This window comes from Eretmochelys imbricata, chromosome 13 (assembly GCF_965152235.1).
Source record: "Eretmochelys imbricata isolate rEreImb1 chromosome 13, rEreImb1.hap1, whole genome shotgun sequence".
NCBI classification, from domain to species: Eukaryota; Metazoa; Chordata; order Testudines; family Cheloniidae; genus Eretmochelys; species Eretmochelys imbricata.
Window position 1 is genome coordinate 9,069,607 of NC_135584.1, and position 16,007 is coordinate 9,085,613.

The 16,007-nt window shown below is 41.1% G+C and overlaps 1 protein-coding gene across 2 annotated transcripts in view; it reads right to left on the minus strand.

The window, feature by feature from the left end:
- The window catches only part of CDH4 (cadherin 4), a 661,031-nt gene that overhangs the window by 218,115 nt on the left and 426,909 nt on the right, over positions 1 to 16,007 (minus strand). For both annotated transcript variants that reach the window (XM_077831875.1, XM_077831874.1), the window contains one exon: positions 7,572 to 7,748. In XM_077831875.1, coding sequence (XP_077688001.1) covers positions 7,572 to 7,748 — 177 coding nt within the window. The remainder of the gene's footprint in view (positions 1 to 7,571; positions 7,749 to 16,007) is intronic.

Sequence of the window (16,007 nt, forward strand, 5' to 3'; positions counted from 1 at the left end):
CAACAGAGACTGGAGTGGCCAAAGGCATGAGTTTCAGCTGGTGACACTCGCTGAGGTTACAGAAGTGCTGGGGGTAGTTCCTGGCTGCAACCTGAGAGGTGGATCCATGTTTCTTCATGGCTGGCAAATAGTAGCAAGAAAGTACTGGGTCTTGACTGAGACCATCAACACCCTCCCTCAAGGGAAGCACGGTCTGATGTCCCTTTGGGAAGCCCTTCCTAGGCCTCTGTTCAAAAAAACCTTCTCTTGACTGCAGACAAATGCTAGGTCTTGTGTCTCCGTCTTACAGCTAGAAGTTAATGGATTCCGAATAGTCAATTTCACAGTGGTAAGAAACCTAGCTAATACAGGGTCTATTAGGAATTCTATTAGGAATTCTGTACAATAAAGAAACTTCTTCACAAGAAGATGTAGGGTGTAAAGTGAAGCGTAGGCAGGGGAAATGACAATGTTAATGTTGTCTGCCCAAACTAGGGCAGATTCTTGGGTGTGGTACAACTACTTTCCACCACAAATACTGGTGGAATCTGGAGTTAGAGTTAATTTAAAGCCTAAAATCAGGATCTTACACCCTGGAGGATCACCCCAATACAGGCAGTTGCTGAGGTGGCATGGACATGACACACAAGCTCTAACACCACCCGCTCTGCTGCGGGTGTAGCGGATAAATGAGGGTGACGTCAGGAGACCTCTGTGCCACACCAGTCCCCAAGTGCGTTTGTGGTCTGTTGGGCTCTTTGCAGCAGATGTTTCCCCTGAAACAAGGGGACTGGGCTGTCAAACAGGAGCAACAGGATCAAGGGAGCACAAAGGTGAGCTTTAATATATCTACAGTGTATGTAGTTCAATTGAACCCCAGAAACGGGCATCTTAATTCCACCCCCTTGTGCACACAGATCATAAGACAGTCTTTTATTACACAGTAACTATTTTTTTCCATAGGCCTCATTCAGGGCACGAGAGAGAGAGCACTCAGGGAACGTGGCAACTGTTTAATACTTTCTCCTCATTGTTCAGTGTGTGGCCCCATGCCTCATTTACTGCACATCATCCACAGACTGTTCAGAATAGAGAGTTCTTTTCTTTACAGGTTTTGCTACTGCTCCCATTGCCATAGCATCCAAGCCCCTCACAAACACTAAAGAATTTATCCTCACAGCATCCCAGCGAGAGAGGGAAGAATGATCCCTATGACAGAGGGGGAAGCAAAGCATGGAGAGGAAAGCCAAGATTTTCATAAATAGGCATCTACAAAATAAATGCACCAATGATTAGAGGCTGCCCAGACACAAATGGGTCTTGTAAAGGTAACTGTCCAGCTTATGAATAAGAGTTAATAATACGTCTATGGAAAGCTGATGTACGTTAATAATGTTAATACCGATACATGTTTATTTTTAAATGTGCTCCTAAATCCATATTCAGGCCCCTAAACAAGCTTTGGTGACTTGTGGTAGGTCATGCAGGAAGCGTGCGTCAGAGGCAGGAGTACAACCCAAATCTCATGGGTCTCCGTTCAGTACATCAATCATCTTCTAGAAACCCCCAGCCTTGCTCACTATACACCAGACACTCTACAGGAAATGAGGTTTGGTGCTACAAAGGCCAACCTGTTTCATGACACACCATGCAAAAACTGGTTTCAGAGCAGCAGCCGTGTTAGTCTGTATCTGCAAAAAGAACAGAAGTACTTGCGGCACCTTAGAGACTAACAAATTTATTTGAGCATGCAAAAACTGAAGCATATGAGGAAAGTGCGCCTTGGTCTGCAGGCCATTTCACTATGCAGCGCTGCCTCATTCTTTATCCAACATATACAGTGAATACAGCCTGGATCTTGAAACACTGGATATTAAAGGGCTCTTTAATGCAGAGTTAACCGTGGGCAGGGTTCTAATAAGGGAAAGATACAGGGCTCTGTATAAAAATGATTGTGGATTTGGAGGGCTCTGGAGGAGTTCTGCTTTCTTTATGATGCACTCTTATGTGTACCTTGTTTCTAATTTGAACTTCAGCTTCCAGTCACTGGTTCTTGTTATGCCTTTCTCTGCTGCATTAAAGAGCCCTCTAATACCCAGTGTTTCCTCCCCATGAAGATATACACACATATCTAGCCACCTCTCAATCTTCTTTTTGATAAATGAAACAGAATGAGCTCTTTACATCTCTCCTTGTAAGGCATTTCTCCAGCCCTCAAATAATGTTTCTGGCTTTTTTCTGCACACACTATAATTTTCAACTTTTTTTAAAAAAATGTGTACACCAGAACTGCACGCAGTACTCCAGTATCAGTTTCACTCATGCCATATACAGCGGTAAAACCATCTCCCTACTCCTATGCCCTTCTCTCCTGTTTATATGGCCAAGGATCACATTAGCTCTTTTTGCCACAGCACCACATTGTGCATGCTGAGCTGCTTGTCCACAATGACCCTTACAGCCTTTTCAGAGTCATTACTTTCCAGGATACAGCCCCCCACCCACGCCCCATTCTGTGCATACTATCTGCATTCCTTGTTCCAAGATGTATAACTTTGCATTTGGCTGACTTGCAATGCATTTGGTTTGAGTGGACTCAGCTTACCAATTGATCCAGATTGCTCTGTATAACTACCCTGTCCTCAAAAAGAAAAGGAATACTTGTGGCACCTTAGAGACTAACAAATTTATTTGAGCATATAAATAAGTGCTCAAATAAATTTGTTAGTCTCTAAGGTGCCACAAGTACTCCTTTTCTTTTTGCAGATACAGACTAAAACGGCTGCTACTCTGTACCCTGTCCTCATAATTATTTACCATTCCACTAATCTTTGTGTCACCTGCAAATTTCATCGGCAGTGATTTTCAGATCATTGATGAAAATGTTGAATATTGTCAGGCCTAGTAACACTCCCTGCAGAACCCCACTAGAAACACCCCCATTCTATTATGTTCCCCTGTTGACAACTACTTTATTGAGTTCTGTCAGCTAGCCAGTTCTTAATCCATTTAATAGGTTCCTTTATTGATATTGCATTGCGCTAATTTTTTAATCAGAAATGTTGTGCAATACTAAGCTAAATGTCCATATTACATCTATGCAGTTACCTTTAATTTGTCATCTAATCAAAGAATCAAATCCCGTTTGTTTGACAAGAGCTATTTTTCATAAAACCATGTTGACCATATATTAAAGGATAGGAATATAATTAATTCTCTATTAATTGAATCTCATATCAGCTTTTCCATTATTCTGTCCAATACTGTTGTCAGACTAACCAGTCTTTAGCTGCCTGGGTCGTCCCACTTGCCCATTTTGAATTTTGGCACAACATTAGCACTCTTCCATTCTTCTGGAATTTCCTTGGTATTCCAAGGTTTATTAAAAATGAACATCAGTGGTCCACAAATCTCCCTTAGCCAGCTCTTTTAGAACTCTTGGGTGCAAGTTATCTGGGTTTGCTGATTTAAAAATCTTTATCCCTAGTAGAAGTTATTTAATATAATCTTTGGTTAGTAATGTGGGCTAGAGAGTACTTCATCAATCTCATGTGATACCAATAAGTTCAAATTCTGTCAAATGACAGTCCCTTCCTGTACAATAGGAGGAATATTCATATTCCACGACTGTACTCTCCTAGTACTAGGGTTTACTCACTCCTTGTTGGCCAGTGCGCAAAAGACCGTAACTAGGAACTGTATTCAGTTTTCTTGCATGTTATTGCAGTGCGCAAACAGTGAATGACATGGGCTAGAATTTTGAATGAATTGTGGTCTGCAAGTACCTACACAAAAAGAAGTAGTTAATATTATGGGGGTTCTTTAGGGTGACAAACTAGATAGTAAGATGCAATGGCTAGAAGCTGAAATTAGAAACAATCAAATTGGAAATAAGATCCAGCTTAAACAGTGATTGTATTTAACAACTGGAACAGATTACCAAGAGATGTGGTAAATTCATCATCATCTGGAGTTGTTAAATTGAGACTGGATGCTTTCAAACAGATATGCTCTACTTCCAGCCCCCGTTATTGGGTTCAATAGTGTTCGCTTACATAGAATGGAAGGATGATTCCCTTCATTGCAGGAAGGACCAACTGAAATTCTATGGGCTATGATGCATTAGTCCTGGTGGTCTATTCTGGCCTTAACATCTGCAAATTTTATTCACACAGGATCAGATCAATGAACTATATGGATTTACACCAGCTAAAGGTCTAGCTTACAATTTGCTTCTGTACTGCTAATGTTTTCTAAGCAGCCAAACCCAAACAGACATTTGTTCTCTCTTTTATTGTATTCCTCTCGACCTAAACACAATCAAACTTCTAGCAGTTGACACATGTGAACAGACTTGATGTTCCTTTGAAAGAAACAAAACCAAACCCTGTAGTTACCAGAAAGAATTCTATTCCCTCCTCCAGCCCTCCCTAGGAATAACATTGTAGAAGTTTTGGGGGGTGTGGTTCTTTTTTATTTTATTTTTTCATTTTGCCAGAATGAAATACTTTAACGAGTAGAGAATTACAGCTGATACCAACTGAACCAGATAGCTCGTAATGCAGCCTTACATGGCTCCCATCAAGCTGTATTCACCTTGCTATGATTTAAACTTCATTCAGGCACAGCCTTGCTAAAAATAGTGACAAGTAACTAATCAACTTCCATAAAATGGAATTTTCCCCTTCACAATAGCAAGCAGGATTAGGAGGGAACACGAAAGATTTGCCTATGCATTTCAAATTAGTCTAACCTATAAAAATGCAAACAGAATCCAGCAAGCAGTGGGATAAAACGTACATCTAGTAGGTTGGTTCTTAATGTTCAGGTTTTCATATTATTCAACACCTCATCTTGGATATACAAGACTACTCATAGATATCATAATGGATGGACAACTTTTCATTAGCTATACTTGCATCTAAAATGTAAGCTCAGACAGCACTCTCTAGACCAAAGGGAAGTGCAGGGTCTAGGAACTACTGCTAGTTTTGAAAGCTTTACAAAACTGATCGCATTCTCTGACACGCACTTTTTTTCCACATGTTAGCTCAATGCTGTATTTCTTCATGTGCTCTTTCTGCTCTACTGTGTGAACAGATGGGAACAGAAAAACCCAACACCCAATCAGCAGGAGTGTTTGAAATCAGACCAGAACTGTTCACCTAGCTCTATTAGACAGCAGAATGCCTTAGGGCAATCTGAAGATTATGTGGATTGAAATAAGCACACAGTTCTGGTCTTTGAAAACATGGGGTTGTCCTATTCTCACCAGTTAAAGGGCAGAGTCTAACTGGTGAACCTTTAACACATGCTACCGTTCACTTCACTCAACCCCCACTTATAGGGGCTATCAAATGGGTCGAGGGACTGGATGCCGCAGATGAGACCAAACACCATCAAATATCAAACACAAAAACCAGAAACATCAGGCAGTCTCATGTTCAATCAAGCTGTTATTTGTGCAAGGCTGTGACTTTCCCCTCCATTATAATTCCTTCTGCACTTCACGAGGCAGAAAAAAAATCACAGTATTTTAAATCATTTCCTCCCCTCCATGTCCAAATTTTGATTTCATTTATTTTATTTTATTTTTATTTTTGTACTACTGTCTGCACAGCAGATCTTGAAGCCATGAGAGGGTTTCTTTCTTTAACAATTTAAGAACATGTTTGCTGTGTCTAGCTGTTTTTCCCCAAAGCTAGTGTTTCTTTAAGGTGTGAATATTTACTCCTCCATACTTATATAAAAGATAACAATTGCCTTCCCTATTTGTAAACATGACTTCACATTCTGAGTTCTACAATCTTATCTCCAGACCATGACAACAAGTATGTGGGAGATATTAGCCATTAACCTACACATCTGCAGTAGGTAACCTGATAACACTAACATATGCTAAGGTTTAATAAGCTGGAGCCAAAGTCTCTTGTCACTCTTCAGCCAAAACTCATAAAGAAGTCAATGTGGGGGGACCTCTTTTTGCAATTAGCCTGCTTGCTGTGTAGCGCTTAAATACTGACAGGCATTCAGAAGTAACCCAAACTATCCATTTTGCTTAGTGAGGTTTTTGAGTTATTCTCCCTTTAATTCATTTGGGCAACTCAAATTACAATCAATATGACAACATATTAAAAGGCCAGAGTGTGCCCAGATTCTGAATGCCAGGGAAGGCTTCTTGCACCCTTCCCCCATTCATGCCCCTCAGCAGTTGACAGGCACAGTTTGGTCCACAATACTGTGTTGTACATCATGGACCTGATTTGCACAAAGAGAGACCTATGCTCTAAATGCACTCTGCACCCTACCGTCACATGTGAAATAAATACAATTGCACATACATATGGCTACATAAATCCAATCCTTGAGTATTATTTTTCACCCCACATCACAATAACTGCAGTTTGACAGTATCTGCATAAGTGTGCAACAAAGTGAATGAAATTCAAGCCTCTTTTTTGAAAACAAAATCAGGCATTAAAGTATCTGACTGTCGATAATATTCTGTCCCAAATCACCTCTGTGCTCCTTGCAGAGATATTGTGTCAACACCACAATTGCAGCACCTGGTATTTGGTGGGTTGTAAATGCGCTTCTTTCCGACATTGTATGACTTATCAAGTTTCCTGATACTCCTGTGAGATTGAGCAAACTACTCTTTCTTCCCAACTATCATGCAAAGTCTCAGCTAATCAGTGTGGAACAGGTAATGACAGCAATTCATTTTAATCCAGGAAAGGGCTTGGCAAGCATTGTTTCAAGAAGAGCGGGATGAATTTCCTGACAAGGGATGTAAATTACACACCACTGCTTTTTCAAAATTAGTTCTTAAATTCTGCAATTATGTCACAATTTTCTTCTAAAGGAAGAATTATAAAATATCAGTCAGTGAGTCTTCATTTTATTTACATTTTTTTTTGACAACTAGTATTTTTCCTTTCCGGAAACCAAAATCATGGCTCATAAAACAAACAGTCACATGTATTTATAATTTTGCTACATTTATCAACAGCAATCAAATGCATCCTGTAGTCCATATTTCTGTCATCCAAATGTCAGCATAATGTCCCATGGGGCTAGCTGATCTCTACGAACACCATAGTAAGGGAAGAAATGAGCAACATGCAGTGTAGGAGCTAGTTAATGAAGGATTTCATATAGCTTTGTACATCAATACCCTTCTCAGGCATGCAAACGTACATCTGGATCCTGACTCTGACTGATAGTTGAGAAAGGATGCTCAGGATGTAACACCCTTTCATACTTAGGAGTCACCATTCCTGGCTTCACACCTGCAGTCATCATCCAGTTGAGAGGGTTGGCAACCTGCCATTTTGGAGAGTGGAGCCAACATCTCCCCCCAGGATTAGCTAGAAGGAGGTGATTAAACTCCATCTGAGTTGGATTTGAGGGGAGGGAAGACTTGTATCGTAAGTGCTTTACCTCCAGGACAGACATTGGCTCAGGAAGAGAGAGAAATGACGCTGTGTTTGATGCCCGATCTCCCATGCTACAGACTTGGAGTGCACCTGTTATTGCACCAGAACAACCACATTATTTATTATTATTATTATTTCAATAGTTGCACTTACCCTAACCAACTGCTGAGGGAAGGGCCCTCTTGAGTTTTCTGGCACATTGATTGGTGGGATGACCCAGTCTCTCTTTTGCCTTCTCAGCCCATTAGAATTCTGGGGCTGGCGCCATGGTATTAAAGTGTCACTCGGTTGCGGTGCAAGATCTGTAGATGAATTTTTCTTCCCTTTTTGCTGTTTTTGAGGAAAAGGAAAGCAAAATGCAGTTAGTTTTTTCCAAGTGGGAAAAAAAGGAAAAAAATTAATCACCACTTGGGACTATTGCCACAGTGACTCTTGCTTGCGTGGAACGTTCATGCGTCACTGTAAAAATTATTGTTGTTAAAATGAAGTAAACATTTCTGCATCACAGAAGCATAATAGACTTTATTGGCATCTTTGCTGCCACTTCATTTTCAATTATGTATGGAACTGTCATTACCAAATCAAACTGCTGTCCAGAATGTATTGTCTTCATTATACCAATTGCAGAAAGCTTTATGAGCATCTTGGATAAAGAAATCTGCAATTTTTGAGTAAATATAATCTACTGGGAAAACAAAAAAAATAACAAAACTCCTCAGGGGTGTTTTAACTCCACTGTACCATGTTAACCTGCTCATTAGCTTTAAGAGAGTACCGATAACTTTTAGTATCTGGTTTTGTGGAAGTAAGCTGGCTGTCCTGACTACCTAGACAATTCTTCTGCTCTGGTGTTGAAAGGGTTCACTATCACAGATCCTTCATTCTGTACATAAAATAACATTTTTTAAACAGAACTTGATTTTGAATTACACATATGCCTTCAGTGAAGGTGCATGTGTATGTAATATTTTGCAGCCTGTAAACCATTTTCTTTTTCAGTGCGTGTGGCAGTTCTCAAGGTTTTGTGCGGGGGTATTTTGTTTTATTGCAGGTTTTTGTAAAGACAAAAGGTAGCTGAGATAAAGACTGAAGAATTTTGCATTTGGCCAATTTAGGAAAATTACTGATTTTCCTCCCGGCAAACATTGGCCTTCTTTTTGTTTTTAAAAAACAGAAAATGCCATTGCCATTGGTGAAGTAGGTGGAATCATACCTGAGCTTTACAAATTCTCATTAAAATCTCAGAGGGGCCATATGTGGATGTTTGTGGAGACAAAAATGATAGTTTCCCCAGACTCTCAATCTTTTTGCCATCCTCACTGCAAAAAATCAAGTTGTAGAAAAATTATCAGAGCCTGGAAAGTGTGCGAGTTCTGAGAACAAAGCAAAGAGCTTTGTTATCTTGCGCATCCAGCTATATTCTATAATGTGTATATCAGGCCTTCTTAAGAAGGCTTAACTTTAAGCACATAAGCAGCCTCACTGACTTCTGTGGGACTAATTACATGCAAAAAGTTAAGCAAATGCTTAAGTGCCTTGTTGGACTGGGGCCACAGAATATATTTACACATTATTGATGAGTAGCACAATAATTTTACTCATGCCAGAAAAGTTACATTGATCGGTTTACTTAATATTCCCCACTGTGGGATGCTGCATGGAATAAGATATATAGGGAAAGATTATAATTAATTGTGGGGGGCAAATTAAATTATTTAGACATCACACTACTTGATTTACAGGTGCACAGTGAGTTGGATTTGCACCTGAAAGTCACTGCTGGCACAAAAAATACGAGTGCAAATCTGGATGATGCAAACAGTGCCTAAAAATAGTTTACCCTTTTAAAATCTGGGTCTTAATGCTGGGTGGATACTGAGCTTGGCTGTGATGCTGTATTCCTTGTGCACCCAAAATGCCCACTGACCTCAATGACGTTTGACGTATTTGAGAGAAATTTGGACAAAATGTTTAGTACAAACCTTAGAGATGAGCTAATTTTTCAAAATATTTAGCCCATTTCCGATCAAAAAAATTCAAAGTGAGAAAATTTTGAACCAATGCTAACACTGATCCAGGTAACTACAGTGATCAGCCTTAGGACTTGACATGGTCATGGTTTTGTAAGCCTTTACTCAAAAACACCACCACTACTGTAGCATCAGTACTTTGCCGATCACTACTGGGATACATTTGCAAGAGCCTAACTCTAGCAAGTGATGAATAGGGAAACAGCATCATAGTGTGGTTCTTGGATGCACTTCCAGTATGTTTTAGGATAAAGTACAGGTTTCAGAGTAGCAGCCGTGTTAGTCTGTATTCGCAAAAAGAAAAGGAGTACTTGTGGCACCTTAGAGACTAACAAATTTATCTGAGCATAAACTTTTGTGAGCTACAGCTCACTTCATCGGATGCATCCGATGAAGTGAGCTGTAGCTCACAAAAGCTTATGCTCAAATAAATTGGTTAGTCTCTAAGTGCCACAAGTACTCCTTTTCTTTTTAGGATAAAGTAGGTGCTGTTGAAGTTACCCTTAGTAAACCATTCATAAAGGACAATATTTCCATTAGGGTCCCTTCTACTTTAACACCAGAGATGCTTTTCCCTCAACCAATGACAGGAGGCAGTATTAAATAAAGAAAATACTCAGAAATATGTGTCTTTAGAATAGGCCTAGCAGATGCTAGCTATCGGGAAGTATATACATTTTTTTTTTTAAATTTGAAATTGGTTTGCAGTTTCCATGAGGGGTTCCTCTGAGGAGCAGGTATTTGGATCAGTTTACATAATTGGCATGTGAGTGTGGGGACAGATTATGAGGGAATGGACAAATAATTGTGCTCTGCTGAGTTCACACAGTGGAATGCGTCTGAGCTAAAGACAGACTTGAGAATTAACACGAATCCCAAAGCTCTGTGTATACTGAAATAATTAGTGTCAGCTCGGCAAGGCAGTACCAGCCTTTTTAGTCTTTGCTGGCAGGTGACTAGACAGTGACTAGCTTCCTTGTTGCCCTGATGATGTTTTCCTACACTAGAATAAACTGTCGACATGTCTCTGAATTTGGAATGCAGAATTTCAAAAAGGGCCTCACTGCAACAATCTTATTTATAAAAACCTAACAACTCTTTTTCATCTTCATTTGTTGATGATGTGTTCTAACGGCCTTAATTTCTCTTGTGTTGTTTAAATAAGTTGAACATGTTTTTCTGCTGTTTCAAAAACTGAGAGACAAACATTGTAACAAAGTCTGGTGAGAATGAATGCCAGACCTGTTCATTCTTCTGACTGAAATATCTAAGAATCTCTCAGGAATAGCACCAACAATCAATTATAAACACCAGTAATCTACCATGTTATTTTGAACGTGCAAGGATCTCATGCCCAACTCAAATGTGGAATGTAAATATGGAAGCTTAGTTATACTAATTGGTAATACAGCTCCCAATTTCATTTTTTTTGCTGTGAAACACTTTTCGCTTAGCTAAACCCTTGGGCTCAGAGATATATGATATCTATCTATCTAGATTCTTACACGGGCCTCATTGCCATGGTATCGGAGCACCTCACGATCTGTAGTGTATTTATCCTCACAACATCCATGTGAGATACTATTACTCCCATTTCACACATGGAGAATGAAGGGATGGAGAGACATGCCTGACGTCACGTGGGGAGCCTGTACCAGAGGAGAGACTTGAACACAGGTCTCCAAAGGCTGAAGCTTATGGCCTAGCCACTGGATCATCCTTCCTTTCTACTCTCTCAATACTGAGAGTTCCATTTTAATCTCTCCACCACCTCATTTTCTTTCAGGCCATATTCTGAGCCTGGCTCTCTGTTCTACCTGAGCTGCGTTTGTTGCAGGAAGAGGGGAAGGTGTGACGGTGGCTGCAAAGTGGCTATTTGTACTATCAGCCAACCCTCAGCAGAATTTATGCTACTCTACACCAGGAGCTGATGGAAGGCAACAGCATTTCACCCACACTCCCTCCCCCTAGCTACATTCCCTGGAGCGGATAAAGGGCCAGAATGGAATGCAGATTTGGGCCCTCATGTCTTTTATTTATGTAGGGCCAAATTATGTTGGGGGCAGAGGAAGCTGCACAGCTATAAACACAGGGAGAGATGCTGCCTCCTCAGCGTGCTGTCCTCTCCTACAACCAACCAGCTTTGTGGTTCAGCGAGGATGGGATGTGCAGGGGGCAGTACCCCACTTTATCATCCTTGATGGAGCGATGTATGCCTTTGTGGTGCAATCCCTGTGTTCCCCCAAAAGCAGCGACTTACGCATGTCCCTAACCTTTGTGCTTGGGATGCATATAGGCAGATGGTCACCTTGTGCTCTCCCTACCCCCATGCAATTGAATAAGGGACAGGAACAATTTGCCACTTACTTTGGGGCCTCTGTTTGCAATAGTATCATCTTTTCTCCTGCTGATTCTCTGCACACTTAGTGGATACAAACTCACTGTGACATTTTGTCCTTTGCAGATCATTACTCTGTAATCACTGGATCTATGCTAGCTGTTTATAGGGCCCCTAACAGGTTGGCATGAGTGGGATACTCCATGGTGTACTTCAGACAGATTTAGGGGAATTCCCTGTATCATGACCACATGAGGAATGAAAACAAAGTCCTCTGGACTATATTGACACTGCACCTCATTCTGCAACAGGAAGGAAAACACATGCCAAACCAGGAACCTAATTCTACTTTCTGACAGTGGTTTCTTTCCATCCTGGATGTTATGAGGTGGCATTTAAAAAGTTTAGTGCTGTGGTCCAGTGCTGTACACTGAAGCTTTAAAGGAGGCTCCGTAATTCAGTAACGGCACCTCTTTCCTTGGGACACTGACGCATCAGAGAAGTAGGTCGGAAGAAAATCTTGGAGTTGGACCAAAGCCATTGAGTCAAAGAAAGGAGACTGAAGACAAAGTATGGGGCCAAGGGAAACCTGTTGCAGGGCAGACTAAGCTGGAAAGCAAATTTGTTACGAATTCAGAATTAGTGTGATTTGGTGCCTTAATAGTCACGTTTCAGGAATAACTGTACATACGTGTAGTTAGTACAAAGGTATCAGGGCAGATTTATTAAGAACTGCTCCTGAAAGGACTGTGAAGCTAGCAGTGTTATCTGTATTGTTTAGATAGTAAGTTCTTTTGGGCAGAAACCATCTTTTTGTTCTGTGTTTGTACAAAGGGGTCCTGGCCCATGACGGGAGCTCCTAGGAGCTACTGCACTACAAATAATCATACAGGAGAATTTTTTGTTAATAAAGTAACGTTTCTTCCTATGTAAAGCCAAATACAATAAATCAATCAATCACATTTTCAGTATTCACTGTGCGCTCCCGTTATTTTAAAATGGAGCAATGGTTCCCTTCTCTTCCACAGCTTGATCAGGGAGGGCCAGAGTCCCACACTCTTAGGCTGAGTAGCCCCCTAACTTTTCAAGCAGTCCTAGTAAAATCAGTGTGTGTGTGTAGCAAAGCTGCCATCCCAGCCCACCCCCTTGTGTCCACATGTAGCGCTGCAGCAACTTTTGCCTCAGTTTCCCCCCCAGTGCTTTGTCCTACTTCACTTGTAGGAGTGGCCTGGCCCCCCAACCAGATCACTTTACAGTGTCCAGCCCCTTCTTGGGCCTCAAAGCCTGTTACTAAACTCCATCCAAAACTATGAAAACAACCAAACCTTCAGCCAAGCCACCTCTTCCTCACAGACACACCTCAAATGCTGTGGTCTTTCCATGCCTCCTACGCCTGGAACATCCCCACTACCCAGGGGCTAGCATACTTCTCCCCTTTCTAAGCAGTTCAGGCGGGTGCCGCTCATCAGGGTTCCTGCCTCCAGTCAGACCCAGCTCATTCTGGGAGTAGCCAGCTCATTCTGCTCTTCTCCCCTTTCTGAAGTTCAGCCTTCTTCCAGGCTGCCCCTGGAATAAGAACTCCCCACTTCCAACTGGGCTCACCCAGCTCTTTATGGAAATCCCCTAGCACTCCCCATCCTGGGTCTGATAACTAAGTTGAGCCACCTGATCTCCAGCAGATGTGTGCATGTGTGGATGGGGGAGATAGCTGATCCATTGCAGGCTAAACCCTTAAAGGGCCAGCCAGCCTGTGATAGTGCATAAAGGTGGCAGAATCTGGCCCTACATTTGTAACAAGGGGAAATGCCCTCTACATTCTGTTTTTTCCTTTCAGCATATTTATTGTTAATAGGTTTATAAATTATCCCACAATATTTTCACTTTTAAAATATACTATTACTTGTTAAGGGCTTGATCCAAAGCCCATTGAAGTCAATGTGTGTCCTTCGATTGATGTCAATGGATACTGGGTGAAGCCCTATGTGCTAACAGGGTGCTCAGAACTGAATGGGATACAGAAGGCAGTGTCCCTGCCTTCCATCTTTAATATTAGACAAACTCCTTTTGTTCCCAGGACAATCCATGTGTCAGCACCTGGTCTCATTGAAGTCCATAACTGGAGCTTTGTTAGTGACTTCAATGGGAGTAAGTCTGGGTCCCATGTTTCCTGGTTCATTCTCACCTTGAACTTAAATGAGTGCAGATGTATAGCCTTGTCTACACCAGGTATTCTTCTGAACACTGGTATTTAATGCTCGTGTAGATGAGACTCTAGGTGACTTCTGGAGTTTAAAACTAATTTGTCTACACTACGGACCTTCCAGTGGCACAGCTGTACAGCTGCAGCTGCGCCGCTGTAAGATCTCCTGTGTGGCCGCTCTATGCTGGTGGGAGAGAGCTCTCCTGCTGGCATAATTAAACCACCCCTAACGAGCGTCGGTAGCTACACCAGTAGCAGAGCATCTCCTGCTGACATAGCGCTGGCCAGCTTTTGCCAGTGAAAGTTTTGTTGGTCAGGGGTATGTTTTTTCACATCCCTGACTGACAAAAGTGCTAATGTAGACAAAGCCTAAGCAAGTTTAGATGAAGCTTCTTAAAACACCAGAGGTTCCTTGGAGCCTCTGGCTTTACTGGGCTTCTGCCTGTTTATCTCTTGACTTGAACTCAGAGATTCCTCATTTTCATTTTGCATTGGCTGCAAAGGCCAGGAGCACCCACGAGGGGCTGATGGCTGTTTAAATGCTTGCTGTTGTTAGTCTGTGGCTTGTCAAACTTTAATGGGTGGCCTGTTGTGCTAAGCTCAATGCCCCTTTACAAAACAGACCTAAGAAGAAAATAACTCCCAGAAGATGAACGGCACTAGGGATTCCAATAACCACAATTACCATCTCAGATAGCAAAGAGAAAGCTGTGCCACAATCTTTTCACTAGTCCACAAATAAAATCAGTGTGCATGAAGTAACACCAGCTTTCACCTTCCGCTACACTTAGCAGTAACCAGTCCAGCCAGCTGGCACCTCTCCCCTTCCAGCCAACCTGTCTTTGATATCTGTCAGCCTCTGGCTACAGAGACATCTGGAAGTTATTATCCAGCAGAGCGTATCACAATCCCATTTACATAATATAATATAGTTTGTGTTCCTGCTTAGCTGAACATTTTGGATCGCACTAACATTTGGGTAAATAAGCCGCCATTCTCTGCATATAAATAATATTGTGCTTTAAGGTGTATTCTTTAAAGATTATTAACTTTATAGCGATCAGCCCTGGAAATGAAACATTTCCCATTCAATGCTGAAATATATTACTCTTGCTTCGTGAATAAACAATAACTGTGGTGGGAGGAGAGGGGAAAGTGTTTCCTTTCCAAAATATCAATATTATTTATGACTTGCTTGTGTTTTTCTGATTTGTTAGTCTTATTATTTTCATTGCCTCTTTATAGCTTTGGGTCATACACATTTCAGAAGATAAATAATCTGGTTTTTGTTTTGTTTTTATTGTCAAACCCAATATTTTACTGAGGTTAGATTTTTTTTTAAATAAATGACAAGTCTCTGTAGAACAATCTTCAATCCAATCCTCCAACATATCTCTCTTCTTCCTGCACACCAATTCACATTCTGAAAGGTGGCACCATTTCCTTCCTTGCAGCATATTTATTTAAAAGTATTTATTCTGAAGCATTGTAGCTGGTTTCCATGGTAGCTATGGGAATGACAGCAGAAAATGCTATTTACCAAACCACAAAATAAAACAATGAAAATATATCTAAGTTCTTTAACAAGGAGAAAATGAGAATGGTGCTGAATAAACATTTGCATGAATTATGTTCTGAGACGACAACATTTTTGTTGACATCAATGATGGTAGCAGAGGAAGAATCAGGCCCTTTTCTCCAAAATACCGTTTTTTTTACCTTTTGATCTTTTAGCGATGAGAGTGATTTCATTTTGTGTTTTCACGCAGCCTAATGAACGGTTTTCAGAACAAAAGGAGAATTTATTTTAGGGTAATTGATTCTTTTGTATTTAGGTCATTGCTGAATTTGCCAAAGTTGAAGGCAGGATGGGAAATGTAGTAGACGGATGGCCCTTCTTTTTTAGACCTCCTTCTACTACAGTCAGTTTAGTTTAAGCTGTTGTGTTGGAACTGTGCAGGTGAGGAATCCAAAATCTGTTTTTCTCGGTTGTTTTCCTACTGGAAAGTCTATTATGGCTA